The sequence below is a fragment of the Hydra viridissima genome, unplaced genomic scaffold (genome assembly GCF_058129835.1).
Source record: "Hydra viridissima isolate aposymbiotic clone 2 unplaced genomic scaffold, HvirCarnegie_v1 scaffold_14, whole genome shotgun sequence".
NCBI classification, from domain to species: domain Eukaryota; kingdom Metazoa; phylum Cnidaria; class Hydrozoa; order Anthoathecata; family Hydridae; genus Hydra; species Hydra viridissima.
In genome coordinates, this window is record NW_028324313.1 from 3,948,902 (window position 1) to 3,966,464 (window position 17,563).

The following is a 17,563-nucleotide window of genomic DNA, read 5'->3' on the forward strand; positions in this document are numbered from 1 at the left end:
TGGTATATCTCTGTAAAAAATATTTGATATTTTTTACAGAAGATTCTAAGATATTTTCTTTCAGACTAAAAAGTCATTTATTCACTAATAATTTTAACTAACTGGTGAAAAAATTGTTTCTTTTTTTAAACATTTGCATTAAAAATTAAATTAAAAATTTGACCAAAAGAAAACATTTTTGTTTTTAGTAGTGTTTATGTAAAATTTTCGATATTCTAATTTGGGTATCGAATGCATAAAAAAATTTTCGAATATTGAATGAATATAACATTTTATTATATTAAACATAAAACCAGACAGGACCAATCTTAGGACAAAGCCAGTAGGCCCACGGCTTAGAGCCATCACCTGGGTTAAATGTTTTTAGATAAATTGGTTGATACGATGTGTGAGTGGCGTTACGAATCTTATTGACTATTCCAGCTACTGTTGCACTTGATGAATGAATCTTATCAAAATTGAAATTACCAAAAACTTTACGTTCAACAACCGAAAACACTTGAATAGTTTAACTTTTCGTTTTAATTTCGATTGTAAAAGATGCATGCTTTACTGATATATTCTGAAAATTTTCAAATATTAAAGCTCATAAAATTTCTCTTATATAAATTTTTGATTGAAGAAAGTCTGAAAAAGAATTTTTGACTAAATATAAATATGTTTAAACTTGTTTCATTATTTTTCTTTAGTATTTTTTTTTTTTTTTGTTTTTCAGATTTAAATATTGTAACTGTTTGATTTTCTTTCAAATTTTAAAATTTTTTCCCTGGATGAGTCATTTTTTAGGTTGCAGCGAGCAAATTATAAGCAATCGTAAGTATTCTGTTGTTGTTGTGTAAAGTAAATAAAATCTAAATAAAAATATCAAAACGACTAAACATTATGATTAAGATTTTCCAATTTTGAAAAAAAATCAGCTAAAAATGACCTAAAGTTTTTTGGGGGCAATCTTGCTATTGGCCTCGGACGTACAACTACATAAGGCCGGGCATGTTCCTCCTGGTTAAGTTATGCAAAAAAAATTTATAATTGTTACATTATAAGTTTGTTTATAGCTTCTAAGTCCAGTAGATGCTATAAAATAATATAGATGTTTCCGAATAATTTAAAATGACATGAATTTAAAAAAATAAATGAAAAATATTTTTAACTTTTTGGATATTCCGAGCACCTTCAGATACTTCCGTACAAATTCAGGATCAATGTTAAGATTGAGTTTAGTATACAGAAGTATGTATAATTCGGTTCTTCATCTCTTTACAGAAACTCATAAGGCAAAAAACAATAAATACGTTGAAAAAAACAAAACACTTCCTAACTAGACTAATGCAAACTTGAAACAGTTTTTATGCCTCCTGAAAAATTTTGTTAATGTGCGATTAGAAATAAACCCCGTTCAGTTTCTACGTAAGTTTCTTATACAGCGGAGAAAATAGAATTAGCCTCACCATGTGCTGATCCAATATTTTGTAAATCTGTAAACAAGTTTGTGCGGTACAACTTTTGTATCCACACACATATAATTACTGTTACAAACAACAACTTTTTAGATTATAATATAGCATAATTAAATTGCGGAACATTTGATAAAACCATAAAATGTATAATACTTGATATTTGCGGTAACAAATAGAATTAGCCTCATCAATAATTATTTTCAGTTTACTTGTATATTTTGATCTGGTGATACGCATTTGTGAGTTAGTTTTTTTTTATTATTTGTAAGTTAAACAAAGACTGTGAAATCAGTGCTCATAAAGTTTTTAACATTTGGTTTTTGATACCTTTATTTGAAATGGGACGTGGTAAGCGTTTAACGAATGAAGAATTAGCAGTAATCAAAGCATACAAAGATACAGGCTTATCTAATCGGGAAATTGCAAAGAAAATTAAAAGATCTCCAAAAGTGGTTAACAATTACTTCAAGATTGGAGTTAATTATGGAGCCTATAAGGGAAGTGGTGGCAAACGTAAAATTGATAATCGTACTAAACGAGTTATTGTACGTCGTGCTCAAATGACTGCATCTCAAATTCGTGCTGATTTACAATTACCTGTATCTGTTCAACGTGTGAGACAAATCTTACATGAAGATCCAAACACAGTTTGGAAAAAGCGTAAACCAAAGCCAAAACTTACTGCTCGTCATAAAAAAGTTAGATTACAATATGCGAAAGAACACATGTCTTGGCAAGAAGAGTGGCATCAAGTTCTCTTTAGTGATGAAAAAAAGTTCAATCTAGATGGTCCTGATGGCTATCAATATTACTGGCACGATCTTCGAAAAGAGAAAGAAACTCGGATGAGTCGTAACTTTAGGGGTGGGAATGTTATGGTTTGGGGGGCTTTTTCCTTTGCTGGAAAACTTCCACTGGCATGGATTTCAACAAAAATGAATTCACAGGACTACATTGACTTATTAGAAATAAGTTTACTTGAACATGGTGAGGAATTGATGGGTGAAACTTTCACTTTCCAACAAGATAATGCTACTATCCATAATTCAAAGCTTACAAAAGCTTGGTTTAGAGAAAAAAATATTCACGTAATGGAATGGCCCGCACATAGTCCAGACCTTAACCCAATTGAAAATCTATGGGGAATACTTTCTAGAAAGGTTTATGAAAATGGTAAGCAATTTGAATGCACCTTGGAGCTGAAAACTCGTATCAGAGAAGCTTGGAATGAAATATCTATAGAAACTTTCCAAAATCTTGTGACTAGTATGTCAAACCGCATATTTGAAGTCATTAAAAATTCAGGAAGCTATACTAAATACTAAATGAGCGAAAAAACAAAATATTTTCTTTATTTTTTGTATATAACGCTAATGAGGCTAATTCTATTTTCTCCACAAATTGAATATTTTTAATTTTTTTTTCCATTTGGAATTAATTAAACATACCAATTTATAAACGTTTTAGTTGTAGTAGAAGTAACAAGAAATAAAGTAGATTTCATAATTGTTTACCTGCAATTTTTGTTAAATTAGAACAAAAAATAAAGGTGAGCTGTAATTCTTTACAAAAGTTCTTGTTTGAAAACTTCGATAAAATTATGCGGCTGATTTTGGTCAAGTCCGTACAATTTTCACAACGCGGGTCTGTCGCAAAAACCTTGATTTTGATGTGTAGCCTGTCTACACTTCATAAGTAGATGGTTTTTGCCGTTCCAATGTTAAATTTACCTACAGACTTAAGGAAATGTTATGAAGTACAAAAATAAAATAGCATTACATCAAAAACTCTTTTCCAGAGCAGACAAAAAATTTGACAGGCAATATGGATTGTAAATCTAGCATGAACTGAAGCCTTATTAGCACCTGATTCACTAAATTTCTTTAAATAATGTAAGTGTTTTTTGTGTTACTATTTTTTAAACTGGGTTGTAAGTTTTTATACTTTTGACAGATATTTGTATTGATAGAAATAAATCTTGGTTTATGTAAATTATGTTGTAACGTTTACAATCCTCTTTCCTCAAGCAACAAGAAAATTTTGGATTCAAATTGATGATATAAGTCTGTTTTTAACATTATTATTAAAATATAATCTTTTAGTTTTGATTTGCATACTAAAATTATTTTAATTTACTCAGCCTTTTTAGAAATCATGAGTTTCAGAAAGCGACAGGTAAAACCAAATATACAGAATTCAAAACGATTAAATCCTTGTGAAGCTATTGGTAGGTTTTTTACATATTAAAATTTTAGCAAATGTCCCAGAAAATGTAGTTATAGATTCAGATAAATTTTACATAAATATTACTTAACTTAGGCTTACATAAATATCTATTGACTTTGCCATGAACAGCCTGAATCTGCAATATTACTTAAGGTGATAAGTCTGAAAAGTACTCCACTAGTTAAAGAATAAGTATTATTTAGAGTTTAAGATCAACTTTTCATTAAAGCCTCAGGAATAGTGTTGGTTCAATTGATAGGGTACATTCCCTCACTCAAAATTCTGAATTATTTTATCTGAATTTTGCCTCAAGTATATCTGAATTTTGCCTCAAGTAATTATTATCCCAGACTTAGGCTCATCATGCTGTAAATTGGTTACTTAGTTTTTTAAAGATATTTAGATTCCATATTCTTTAATGTAAATGAATTGGTATTTGTTTTTTTATTATCATGCAGAGAAGTTAGAAGGATCAGTATCTGCAGATGTAAATGAAGTGGAAAAGACTTCATCAAAATTACATACTGTCATACCTACTACTCCTTATATCATTACATTACAACAAGCAGAGGAAATTTGCAGCACAACGCATGTTGCTGATATTAATCAATTAAGCCAAGAAGCCTTAGAAACAGAACAGTCATTTAATAGTTTACCTGCAGATGTTTTGACAAATGAGGTTAAATCTTTAACAGCCATGGAGATGCCTGTTTTTGATGCTTCAGAGAAAAAAATTCAAATTGAAAAAAATGAAAAATTATTGAAAAAAAGAACAAAAATAGTTCCCAATGTTTTTTTGAGAAGTAAAAATCAGGATGATACCAATGTTTCCAATAACAAGAACATTATTAAACCAGAAAATAGTTTAAAAAAAAACAACTCTTTTCAAGTTGAGATACCTGTTCTTGATGCAACAGAAAAGAAAATACAAACTTCAGAAAATGAAAAGTTACTGAAAAAAAGAACAAAGATATTGCCAAAGGTTTCTTCAAACAGAAAAGTTGTAGATGATAGTTCTACTTTAAATAACGAAGAAATTAATGAAACTGAGCTTGTTAAAACAAAAAGCAACTCTTTTCAAAAAAGTCTGGAAAATAATGTTTTAACTGCTGTTTCCAATGACAAAGTTTCTGCGAATGAAGATGTATATATTGATGTTAATGTGCCTGTTCTTGATGTTCCAGAAAAGAAAATACAAACTTCAGAAAATGAAAAGTTACTTAAAAAAAGAACAAAGATATTGCCAAAGGTTTCTTCTAATAAAAAAGTTTTAGATAATAGTTCCATTTTAAATAACGAAGAAATTAATGAAACTGATCTGGTTAAAACAAAAAGCAACTCTTTTCAAAAGAGTCTGCAAAAAAATGTTTTAACTGCTGTTTCCAATGACAAAGTTTCTGCGAATGAAGATGTATATATTGATGGTAATGTGCCTGTTCTTGATGTTCCAGAAAAGAAAATACAAACTTCAGAAAATGAAAAGTTACTTAAAAAAAGAACAAAGATATTGCCAAAGGTTTCTTCTAATAGAAAAGTTATAGATGATAGTTCTACTTTAAATAATGAAGAAATTAATGACTCTTTTCAAAAAAATTCAGAAAAGCTTACATCAACTGCTGTTTCTACGGACAAAGTTTCTGATCTTTTAAGTAATAAATATGATAATATTGATCTTTTAAGTAACAAAGAGGTTGATAGAACAGAAAATGATCTAATAAACACATCATTTCAAAAGAGTACTAAAAAAGACAAATTAGTTGCTGTTTCAGATATTAATTCAATGAATAACATTGAATCTTTTGATGTTGACTTACCTAGCATGTATGTTCCAGAGAAGAAAAAACATGTAAGGTTCAATCACCAAACTGATTTTGAAGATAAAGCCACTGAAGTTGTAGAGACTCAGAAGGAAAAACTTAAAGACCTCAAGGACATTAATAATGATATCCATAGTGATTACAGTTCTCAATCAGATGGAGAAGTTTCATCCAAAGTAACTGTGTCAGGGAAAAAAGTATTTAGACCAAATTTTGAACTGCAAAGGCGAAAAAAACGTTTATCTTCTTTTTCAGCATACTCTTCATGTGATGAGGCAGAAGAAGAGGTTCAGAAAAAGAAAAAGAAAAAACAGGTTTATCATTTTTTTTCAATTCAATAAAAAATGTACTATAACAGCATTTTAAATATTTCTAGTTGTTAATACAGAACTATTAATGATTTTTAAAGTTGTTGTCATGGTGTGTCAATTCATTTGTCAAGATATTGTACAATTCTTATCACCTATTTGGGAATAATTAATAAACAAGCAATTATGAAGATAGCTATTTTTTATGTGTAACCCCTGGTGACAAAAATTTGGCACAAAATAAACACAGACAGTAATAGTACAACTAAAAGTTTAATGATCAAAAAATGTTGTACAGAATATTAAACAATATATTAGTTTTTTATTTTCGGGACTGCAATAATGATTTCTTGCCATTACTATGTATGGCATCAACTTTTTTGTATACATGTTCACACATGCCTTGTGCAAGATTTTTATCAATTTTTTTTAAACAAGAATGGATTTTTTTTTGCAGCTGATCTTCACTTTCAGCTTCCCAATTGTTTTCATACACGTAGCCTTTAAGGATTGACCAGAAATCTTCAATTGGTTGTAATTCTGGGACACATGCTGGATTATCAAATTTTGTTACATAACGGATATTTTTCTCATTGAGGTAATTGGTCACACTTCTAGCATAATGTGAAGAGGCCAAGTCAGGCCAGAATACATAATTACCATCACTGTGATGTTTGTTGATAAAAGGAATCAATCGTTTGATGATGCAATAATTTTTGTACACTGTTTGGTTAATTGCCAGTCTCACAGGAACAATAAATGGTTTCGAGATTCCACGAGGGGATATGGTAATCCACACAAGAATTTTTTTTTCAAATTTGCTTTTGCGCTTATATTTTACATTTTTTGGTGCATTTTTTGCGTCATCTGAGTAAAATCCAACATTCGAATTTTTATTTGCATGTTTAAATGTAAAATAAGACTCATCGTCAATGACAAAGTCGCGGTTTCTGAATTTGCGACAAATTCTTCCACACTTCAGTTGCAACTGTTTCTCAGTGCGATCAGGGATTTGTTTTTTCTTTAAATAACAAATTTTTGTTTTTTTTTTATTGTTTTTACAATGTAGGAATGATCACACTTGAATTTATTTGCAATTTTTCTTGTTGAAGTTCCAGACCGGTTGTTCAAAAGACCTTTCAGACGATTGATGTTCCCAGCAGTCATAATTTTTGGTTTTCTGCTTGATCCAGGCTTACGAGACTTTGGCTCATTGTTCTTCCACTTTGCCATATAACGTTTAATGGTTCTTTTGGGGTGATTAGAGGCAACAAAATACTCTACGGTGCTCTTCGTTTTAGCGTTAGAATGCAAATTACAATAGTTGTACACTTCTTCAATTAATGTAGTTGACTTCATTTTTGGATAACTTTTTTATTAATTAATCTAAGTAAACAAAACTTTCAGTAAAAGATAAGTAACACTTTATAAACAAGATAACTAAAAAAATAAGACTGGATAACTAAAAATTCAATAAGTTTTAGCTTATCAAAGATTGTGCCAAATTTTTGTCACCAGTGGTTACTATTTTAAAATTTAATGTGAAATTTATATAAAACAAAAACCTTGCAGTTATAATTGAAATTAAAAAAAAAAGAAAAATACAAACTGATTTCTCAATACTAATACAATATAATGAAAGCTTTATCTGTTATTTATATGAGATTTCTGTTCAAAAGCAAGTAACAGCAAATAACATAAGTGAATATGTTAGCCTCATGCACTTTAATAAAAACTGTTTTATGTTTAGATATTTAGATTGCCACAGAGGCTGTTGCTACACACTTTGCTTTTGGTGTGTGTAGACATGTCTGACTTACAAGGTGATTAATCTCAATAGTTTAGTTAGCATTATTTCAATTTACTTTAGAAAAATTCTATTGAGCTGATTGGTGAAAAATCTGCAGATAATACTGATAGAAAAGATGGAGATGAAAAAAAACAAGTAATGAATACAATTCTTTATTTTGAGTTAGTTTTACTCTATCTGGTAGTATTTTCTCTAGCTTGTTTTATAATTTTTAATGTCCAGTAGGCAGGCCAAGAATAACAAGTTAAAGAGTCCAGTAGTGGTGGAAAGTTTGAGGACGGTCATTTATTTTTTCCCATAATTTTCTAATAAAATATTGAATTATCATCAAATTTCAAAGAACTAAAGCTAAATATGTGAATTTAAAAATGAAAACACTTTTTTATGCTTTCTCTAAATTATAGTTTAAAAAATATTTCATTGAAAGGCAGTGTGGCAAAAAGTATAAGGACAAAAGTAAACAGCAGTGACCTCTGTAAATATTGTTTCTGCAATGTGAATTTTTATTTTTTATTGATTAAACTAAAATTTGAGATTTTTATTACTTAAATTCAAATGGGAAAAGCAAAAGAAACTTTTCCAGTGAAAAAAATTGATATCACGAGCTACAGAGCATAATAGTTTAATTGGTCAAATTTCAACTGAATTAAATAACTCCAAAAGTGCTGTTTGAGCTATTTTATAGAAGTATCATGAAATGGGAAGTATTTAAGAGCGAACCACAATTAGGCAGGCCAAGAATGACAAGTTAAAGAGAAGGTAGGTTGTTAGTGAAATTATGTTGTGATAAGGAAAAATGTTGTTGAATTAAATATGAAAATAGCAAAAAGTTTTAATGTGTTCTGTTACAATAACAAAAGAACAACTATGATGTGCAAAGTTTTTTGATGAACAGCAAAGTTGTTTGATGAACAGCAAAGTTGTTCGATGAACAGCAAAAAAACCATTTTTTTCAGTCAAGAGCAGTAAAGCCCAAATAAAGTTAGCAAAAGAACATTTAAATTAGACTCAGTGGTCAAAAATTTTATGGAGTGACAAATCCAAGTTCATATTTGATTCATATGGTATTAGGCATTTTTGTCATCCACAAGGTGAAAGATTCAGTCTGAAGTACTAACTTCCTACAGTTAAGCATGATGGTGGTAATATAATGGTGTGGGGATGTTCTTGTTTTGATGGAATTGATCCTTATCATTGTATTGTTGGAGTTATTGATTAATATGGATGCAAGGACATTATTGAGAAGGTAATGCTGACACATGCAAATGATAAAATGAGACACGCATGGATTTTTCAGCAATTTTTCAGATAATGATCCAAAACACACAGCAGGTTCCATCAAAACTTTTTTTGATTGCAAAAAAAATTTATTTGTCATTTGGCCATCCCAAAGTAGTGATTTCAATCCAATTGGAAACACATTTCAGGCAATTAACTCTAATCGAAAACTAACAAATACAAATAAGTTATTCAAAATGATTCATGAAGAATGGCAAATAATCCTATTCGGTGTACTCATCAAATTTTAGGCTCAATGCATTGCCAATGCCAAGCAGTGATTAATTCTAAGAGTTGATCTACAAGTTACTGAGATAACAGCATCATTTGAAACACTTTTTGTAAATCTTTTGTCTACGTTTTAATAAAAGTGTAAGGTAATATCAGTGTCCTTAAACACTCCGCTGCACTGCTTTTCAATCCAATATTTTTAAAATTATATTAAAAAAAAAAAAAAAAAAGTTTGTTTCTATTTTAAGATATTTCTGAAAATTCCTGAAAATTTGATGATAATCAGATGTTGTATTAAAAAGTTATGAGGAAAATATAAAAGATAAAAGACTGTCCTTAGACTTTTTCCTGCTACTGTATTTAAATTAGCATAGTACAAAACAGAAGCCCTTGTAGCAAACCTTAAAATCTATTACTGCTCCTAAAATTTTATTAAAGTTCAAAGTATTTTACGGAAATGCTAGTATTTTGAAAGTAAAAACAGTCACAATATAAAAGAATTCTTCAATAAACTCCATTAAATTTGTTTTTTGTGTGACTAGTACACAATCAAACTCATATGAATCCTAATACTGGTTTTTTTAATTTCAAAATGGGAGATATTTTTTTATTTGTTTCAGGTTTTAAAAGCTAAACGAAAGATAAAAACCAAGGAGGTAAGTTTGTTAAATCAAGGAAGATAAAAAATAAATGTTTTATAAAATTGTTTTTGCACTAGATGTTTATTATTATTATTTACTCAGAAAAAGAATTTGATACCTGCACCTACTAAAGAAGAAAAAAAAAAGGTGGAAAATTTCTCAATCGAAAGAAACTTATCTGTTTTAACAATGCAAGAGTTAATTTCCTATCGACCTAAGAGGTAATTACTTCATTTCTCATATGCACCAAAGAACATACTTCATTTCTTAGTTTTTTTTCTTTTTCTAAATTGTTAAAAAAATTTTTTAGCTAACTCCTATTATGTCTTTTAACTAGGTTTTATTAGATAGTTAATCATTGATATTTTTTTGACAAGCTCTAATCATTATAAGTTTTAGAGAGGACATGAGTTTTTTCTGATCTTAGACTCAAAGGATGTGGCCACAATAAAATAATCTTAATTATTGTCTAAAACAACAAGAATACCTTTTTTATTTAATGCATTAAAATTTGGGTCACTGCAGTCATATTTACAGTTATAACTTCAAAAATTTGTGATCTTAAATATCTGATGTATACTTTATTAGGTTTAGATAACATTCGAATGGTATTTAGCTGCAATGGGATTGTGCATTAATGTTTATTCCTAGTTAAAGTTTATTGTGTTTTAATTTAAAATGTTTTTTTTAAGCTTCAAAAAGGTAGAATTGAAAGCAAAAAGGTGCATTTTTTTTTATATCAAATTATTTTTACTAAAGTAATGCATTTAACTAAAGTAATGCATTTAACTAAAGTAATGCATTTAAACTTTTCTATCTTAAACTTTGTTAAGAAACTTTTATTTATTTTTTTGAAAAAGATTACAGTTTAAGCATTTATTAAGAATTTGTTTCCCCTTTTTTTTTATTTATATATTTACTTATATTTTTTTTATATATATTTTTTTATAATTTGTATATATATATATATATATATATATATATATATATATATATATATATATATATATATATATATATATATATATTAAGTGTTGTTTAAAGGAAATATTTGCATATGTATAATATAAATATTTGTATCTCTAAATATAAAAATAATAACTTGCTGGAATTTATAATCATTTGTTTCTCTACAGCTCTCTGGAGGAAGGGCGTGTAATAGAAACAGCCAATAATATTCCATTGGAAGAATCAGAATATTTAGTTGATGATGAAACTGATGTTATAGCGCCCCAAATCATGGTCAATGAAGATGGAGAAATAGTTATCAATCAAGACAGGTTATACATACTATTTTTTAGCATGTGTTTTTGTTTGAATTGAAATCTCACTTAAAATAATTTTTTTGTTTAGTTTAACCATTAAGAAAAAAATTGATAACTCTCTACTTAACAAAAGGTATGTGTAGTATGTATGAGTTTTATGCATGTGTATTATCTCTATTTTGTGTCTCAAAATGTCAGTAAATAAGAGCTATTCAGTTAATGGAAATCAACTTATATTTGCATTAACAAGTTCTGTTTCCCTACTTAAGAATTTTGTATTAATCATTCTTTAAAAACTATTCAAAGTTAATAATTTTTTTTACTAGTTGTAACTTTATTTAACATACCAAAGTACATTCAAAGCATGCTTCAGGTTTACTCATGGTACCATTACATATGTTTGCATATGTCAATTCAAGTTCAGAGTTGCTTGTTTTTTCTCTGGGCAATCAAAAGTCTCAGATGATATTCTCATTTTCCAATTGTTTTTGTAGACTTTACCATTTATGGATATAGGAACTTTACCATTTATGGATAGATTATAGGGAGTTCAGTAGGAGATTCCTATCATTTTTTTGTGAATACTATATTCACTGATTGATTTGCTTAATTGAATATTTCCACCATAACATTTTCATTATGAAACATGATTTAGTGCAAAAGAGTTTTTCCTAAAGCAGTGAAAAGAAAGTAAATTTTACATCATTCATAATTTTTTAGTGCAATTTTGTATGAAGATTCTTTGAGTTATCATTCTGGAAGGAAGAAAAGAAAGGTAAAGCATTGGGGAATGGAGGGTAAATTTTGTTAAATTTTTTTTGCTTCACCTGTTTGTAATAATAGTTATGATGGCACTGACAATGATGTTGATGATTGATGATGATAATAATTATGATTATTTAGAAACTTTGCGTTTTTACAAAGCTTTAAGTGAAATTGGTACTGACTTTACATTAATGGCACAAGCTTTTGGAAGATTTACTAGAAATGAGCTGAAGGTATCTAACATTTTTCTTTTTTAAATAGTGTTTTATGCTTGTAAAAAAAAACTTATAATTTTCTCTTTATTCTAGAAAAAATTTAAGCAGGAAGAAAAGATTAATTGTGATTTAATTGATAGAGCTTTATGTAAGTAAGCTTTTTATTTCAAAAACTGTTAATAAGTAGGGTTTAAAAGTTATGCTTAAAAACCACTGTAATTTAAAAATATTTCAGAAGTACATATATTCAATAAAATATTTCTTTAAATTTTTTTTTCAAAAAAAGAAAGACAAATGAAATAATCCAATTATCCAATTATAATAATCCAAAATTCACCTTTAAAATTTTGTGCTTTATTAATATAACAAGGCATTGTGTTCTGCGTTGTGCTAATAAAATGTTCTTAATTCATAAAAAAACGTTTTATTGTCAAATTTTTGTAATAATAGTAATAATAATATATATATATATATATACATACATACATACATACATACATACATACATACATACATACATACATACATACATACATACATACATACATACATACATACATACATACATACATACATACATACATTATATATGTATGTATGTATGTATGTATGTATGTATGTATGTATGTATGTATGTATGTATGTATGTATGTATGTATGTATGTATGTATGTATGTATGTATGACATACATACATACATATTTATGTATGTATGTATGTCAAATTTATATGTCAAAAGCTAAATATGGCATCAAAAAAAAGCTAGTTAAATAAGTAAATCACTTCAAATCTAAAATGTAAATATAAAACAAGCAAAATTTCAGTGCATTATAGAAGTGAGATTGTGCAGTGATAAGATTCCATATTTATACAAGAGAACGTACTAATTCAATTTATTGGATATCCTAAGTACCTTCTCATTCACTCACCAAATTGAAAGATTTATGCTATCATATTTTTTCCCAGACAATAGCAAGTTATAACATCACTTTAATAACAGCTACAGCTTACATATCTAAAAAAAAAAGTAAAGAAGAGCTATGCAGCTAAGTAAACTTGAAACTACCAATTCAGACTTTATAGTTGCATCAGGAGGAATGTGTCCAAATCTTGCAACAACTAAATGTAAATTCAATAGTCACAATGAACCATTAGTATCCTTGACATTAGTATCCTTGACTCCATGGCTACCATGGGCGCTAAAGTGTTAACCGTTTATTTAGCAAATTTTCAATTGTACAAAAGTTTGTTATTTTATGTTTTAAACATGCAGTTAATAATATAATTGTATGTGACTAGCAACTATACATTATTTATTGCACAAGTTGGTGAATTTAAATATATTTGTGCACAAATAGTGTAGCAGTACATGTTTGTGCACAGTTAGTGAGGCAGTATACGTTTTTGCATCAACCTTCAACACAATCAGAAAGTATTCAAGTCTATTCTAACACAAGCCTGAAAATTTTATTTGCACTGGTCTCAAATTTCTTTTGTAAACATAAATGTTCTTTTGAGACAACTTTTGCTTTTTTTTTAATTATGGTATTCAAAATGCATGCACTAGTACCTATTAGGCAGACCATAAACTGGTACCATTAAGTTTTCTAAAAATCCAAGTAGTGAATGGTACCCCAATTATCAGCCTAGAAGAGTGGTTGTATTTAAATTATTTGATTGTACATAGTGATATCCATACCATTATTATATTCTAACTGAATTAAAATGTTTACAGAAGAACCTTATATTATATCATATGCTCTTGATTTATTTTGGTATATCACATGCCAACCAAGAAAATTTGGGCAGTAGTTTTTGCACAGTCATACAAAGACACTCCGTTTTGTTTCTGTACATGAAGGTTAGGGGACTTTTTATTTTAAGCCAAGTGTAAAACTAGTTTTTCAAAAAATTTGGAAAAAAGTAACAATTCAAATTGAATCTTTTAAGTGCAAAGTAATCAGTTAAATTTTATAAATTGGTGTTCAATTTAGTAGTGCAATAGACCAACAGATAATTTGGCCACTTATATAGTTTGATGCTCTTATTACTTCAGTAAAGGCAATTATTACTTCAGTGAAGGCAATAAATCGTTAAACCATATGAAACCATGGTGATTGTAGGAAAAGAGTTTGAAAAGGATTATTAGTGAAATTAGCGAGAAATTATTACAGAAAGAATAAAATACAGAATAACAATAAGATACATGAAAGAATAAAAAAGTGTTTTATTTTAGACTTGGATTTTGAATAAACACCATATTGCACTTAAGGTTATAGAAATAATTTGGTTTATTACTGAAGAAAAAACTTTTTTGAATTTATGTATTGTTGTTGAATTGATTTTTGTGTTACTGTATAATTGTATGAAGGTGTATAATTTTATCTGGGAATTTAAAACGTGAATGCTTTGTTTAGTGAATCGTCTTCCGTTAGACATGAAAACTTTTCTAGCTGGCAGAAAAGAAAGAAAGATGTTTGAAGAAGCGGAAAAGAAAGAAGAAAATCTTGCTACCGTTAATCAAGATGAACTTTTTGTATCATCACAGCTCATGCTCTTGCAAGCTCCTGAAAACGTGTAGTAAGTGTATTAACAATTTTTTGTCTTGTGTCATTGAAATCTTTTTTATTAGTTTTTAAAACATTCTATAATTTTGATTTAGAACAAGCGCTGCAGATTTTAAAACAGTCTTAAAACAGGATTTCAGGAAGATGATATCAGAGATAACAATGTCCTTTTTAAAGAAATGCGCACTCGATTTTAAAAACACCACTTTCTTTTGTGAAATGCGTTAGGCTCATTTGAAATTTATCCCAGGAGTTAATAAAGACAGGATAAAAGTCAAAGCGACACGCTCTTGAGGAAGACGATTCCCAATGGTACAAAGTTCTGGCTGGTGGTTATAGTTGGATTGATTCACATTGACGTCATCAAGCTTACTATTTATGTGGACGTTTCATGATTGTGTATATTATACTGACAGATTGATGCTTCGATATACGACAAGATTGTTACTCCTCTTGTCTTATATCGAAGTACATAAACTTGTAAAAGTTGTATCACATCGTGTCGGTATAAAACGATCCAAAAAGTTGACCCTTAGTGCTTTATTATTTTCAAACCCAGACATCCGATCTTAAATCTGCTCCAAAATTTAAGATTTAGATATCTGGGTGTGAAATAATGCTGTAAGTACGTACTAGGTATAAGGCTATACTGCAATTACATCGGCGAGTCATCGTATTTAATGCTGTAATTACGAACTAGGTATAAGGCTATACTGCAATTACATCGGCGAGTCATCGTATTTAATGCTGTAATTACGTACTAGGTATAAGGCTATACTGCAATTACATCGGCGAGTCATCGTATTTTTAATGCAAAAAGTGGTAAAACTGTAACGAGAATTTTTTTTTCCTAATTGAAAAAAATAAACCCAATTAACATAATCTAACTATAATATTGATGTTAGTAATCAATCTTTAGGTTGATCGAAATGATTGTTGCCTTAGTTGTCATTAAAAATATTTTTTTAAATTTTTGTCACCGATTTCGTGATCTCGAACCTGAAAAATGTCGTATTTACATTAGCCGGCTGGTCGAGGAAAAGTAACGTATGTTGAAAGTGAATTCAGCTCACGTCACTTTTCCTCGACCATACTCGACAATTACTTTTTTGCTTACCTTTTTCGCTCGCTTACGTACTGTAGTCATAAGAAATTCATTTAACGATTGATCGTTAAGAGATTTGCTACGACTTGATTGATACTTGGACTGCATAGGAGTTTAGTGCTTAATTCAATTGTTAAGTCGGTAGCAAACAAAGCATGCAATCCTTTTTTAATCATGCAAGAAATACCAAAAAAACATGATTAGTTATTAAATGTTTGTGATTGTTAATCGATTAACTGATCCTGCTCGTTACTGTTTTGTTTTTGTTGACTGTCTATTAACCAAAAGAACTGTCTATTCACCAAAAGAACTACACATTAAATGAACAGTAAACTGGGCTAAATGATTCAGCTCGATATTCAATTATTTTTTTAAAGAAAAAATATATTTAGGTTCTATATATTTATTTATTTTATAAAGAATTTCGCATTATAAAAATATAAAAATTAAGAAAAATATTTCGAAAATTAAAAAAGTAGTTGATTTTTACTTAGAAAAAAAACGTTTACTTTCCTCTATATAATTGGCGAAAGTAAACTGGTTAAGTTTTGATGACAATAAATTAAGATATTAAGAAAATCAATTAAATTAATCAAAAATAAAATGAAAATTAATCTTATTAAAAATTATATATACATAAAAAAATCATTTCTAAATTTGACTTAGTTCATGGTCAAAAACAGGTCCTCGGCATTTTTTCATGCAAAAAAACTTCACTGTATGTTTTTGGGTTTACCACTTTAGACAAACCAAAGTACTACAACTAAAAGCTTCACATTTTTACCACATAGTATTTTAAGTTGGCTGAGCTTTTAAGTTGACTCTGCGACACTTTTTGCACCTCTTGATGTCTTTGTTTTATCTCCGTTTTTTTTAATGTTGCTCTTGTTAATTTTTATCTGAAGCTTCCCTGAAGTCAATATTGCGTTTATCATTTTGCTGTTGCTGATCGTTCGCTTACGCAAAGTGGGATTAACTTTACCAAAAGGGTCGTAAAAAGAAATTTGAATCCTGAATGTAATATATTTGAAGACTACAGGGGAAGACCCATAGATGTCCATTTTTTTTACCTTTGAGAAAAACGGAATTTTATATTTGAAGACATCAGCATTCTTAATTGTTAAAGATTTTTAAACAACTATATTTTTCTATAACTTGTGAATTCAAATTATAGAAAAATATTTATTGAAATTCCTTCCGTGTTTTGGAAAAACCTACATCAATTTTCTGCATTTACTCTTTTTTAATTATAAGAATTGCGTGAAGTTTTAACAGATCGACTTAAGGATAAAAATTAATATACGGAAGAGAATACTTGAGGAAAAACTAACTTTAACCCAATAAAATTTAACAAATTGAAAATTTATTGATTTAGAGACTAACAATTCTGTGAGTTATCAATTTACATTGGAATTTTCCTAAAATTAAGAGTTTTCCTAAAATTATCAATTTACATTGGAATTTTCCTAAAATTAAGAGGCCCAAGGTAAATTTAGACTTAATTAAATTCCACTTTTAGAGGAGAGATTTCCTAGTAGTAAAGGAGAGATTACCAATTCATTTCAATATAATTGATTAATTTTTGCACAATAAATTTTTCCAAAATAAAGGTAATTTTTCTTATGGACATCAAATAGGAGATTTAGGAGAGAGTGTGACAGTGAAGTTCAAATAGGGAGACTAAAAAGTCAAGAGATTCAAGATTAGCAACAAAACTTTGTAAGAAAAATAATTTATTTTTAGCAACAAAATTTGTAAGAAAAAGAATTTATTTTTAGAGATGATTACAGCATATGACACCATCTTTTACATAATACACACTATATTCATTTTTCACCTTCTTTTTACTTATGAAAATGTTTTTAACAATAAATACAA

General features: G+C 28.5%; 1 protein-coding gene across 4 annotated transcripts; it reads left to right on the forward strand.

Annotated features, from left to right (window-relative positions):
- Positions 1-3,051: 3,051 nt before the first annotated feature.
- Positions 3,052-15,107, forward strand: LOC149878907 (uncharacterized). Of its 4 annotated transcripts, none has more exons than XR_016446815.1 (14): positions 3,052-3,349; positions 3,598-3,684; positions 4,142-5,814; positions 7,679-7,753; positions 9,748-9,783; positions 9,871-9,989; positions 10,461-10,490; positions 10,905-11,048; positions 11,122-11,166; positions 11,754-11,808; positions 11,937-12,031; positions 12,107-12,161; positions 14,431-14,593; positions 14,676-15,107. XR_016446815.1 is itself a non-coding variant. In XM_090071345.1 (14 exons), coding segments are annotated over exons 2-14 (2,586 nt in total). In that variant the 5' UTR covers positions 3,052-3,349; positions 3,598-3,611; the 3' UTR covers positions 14,677-15,107. The 4 variants fall into 4 exon arrangements, 3 of the variants coding, with proteins under 3 accessions (XP_089927471.1, XP_089927472.1, XP_089927473.1); XM_090071345.1 differs by having other exon boundaries at positions 11,754-11,830; XM_090071347.1 differs by having other exon boundaries at positions 3,076-3,349; positions 3,607-3,684; positions 11,754-11,830.
- The last annotated feature ends 2,456 nt before the right edge of the window (positions 15,108-17,563 follow it).

Coding starts and splice junctions, on each gene's coding strand:
- LOC149878907 (XM_090071345.1), top strand. CDS start 3,612: ATGAGTTTCAGAAAGCGACAGGTAAAACCAAATATACAGAATTCAAAA. Junction 3,685..4,141: donor AAATCCTTGTGAAGCTATTG/GTAGGTTTTTTA, acceptor ATTATCATGCAG/AGAAGTTAGAAGGATCAGTA. Junction 5,815..7,678: donor AAAAGAAAAAGAAAAAACAG/GTTTATCATTTT, acceptor AATTTACTTTAG/AAAAATTCTATTGAGCTGAT.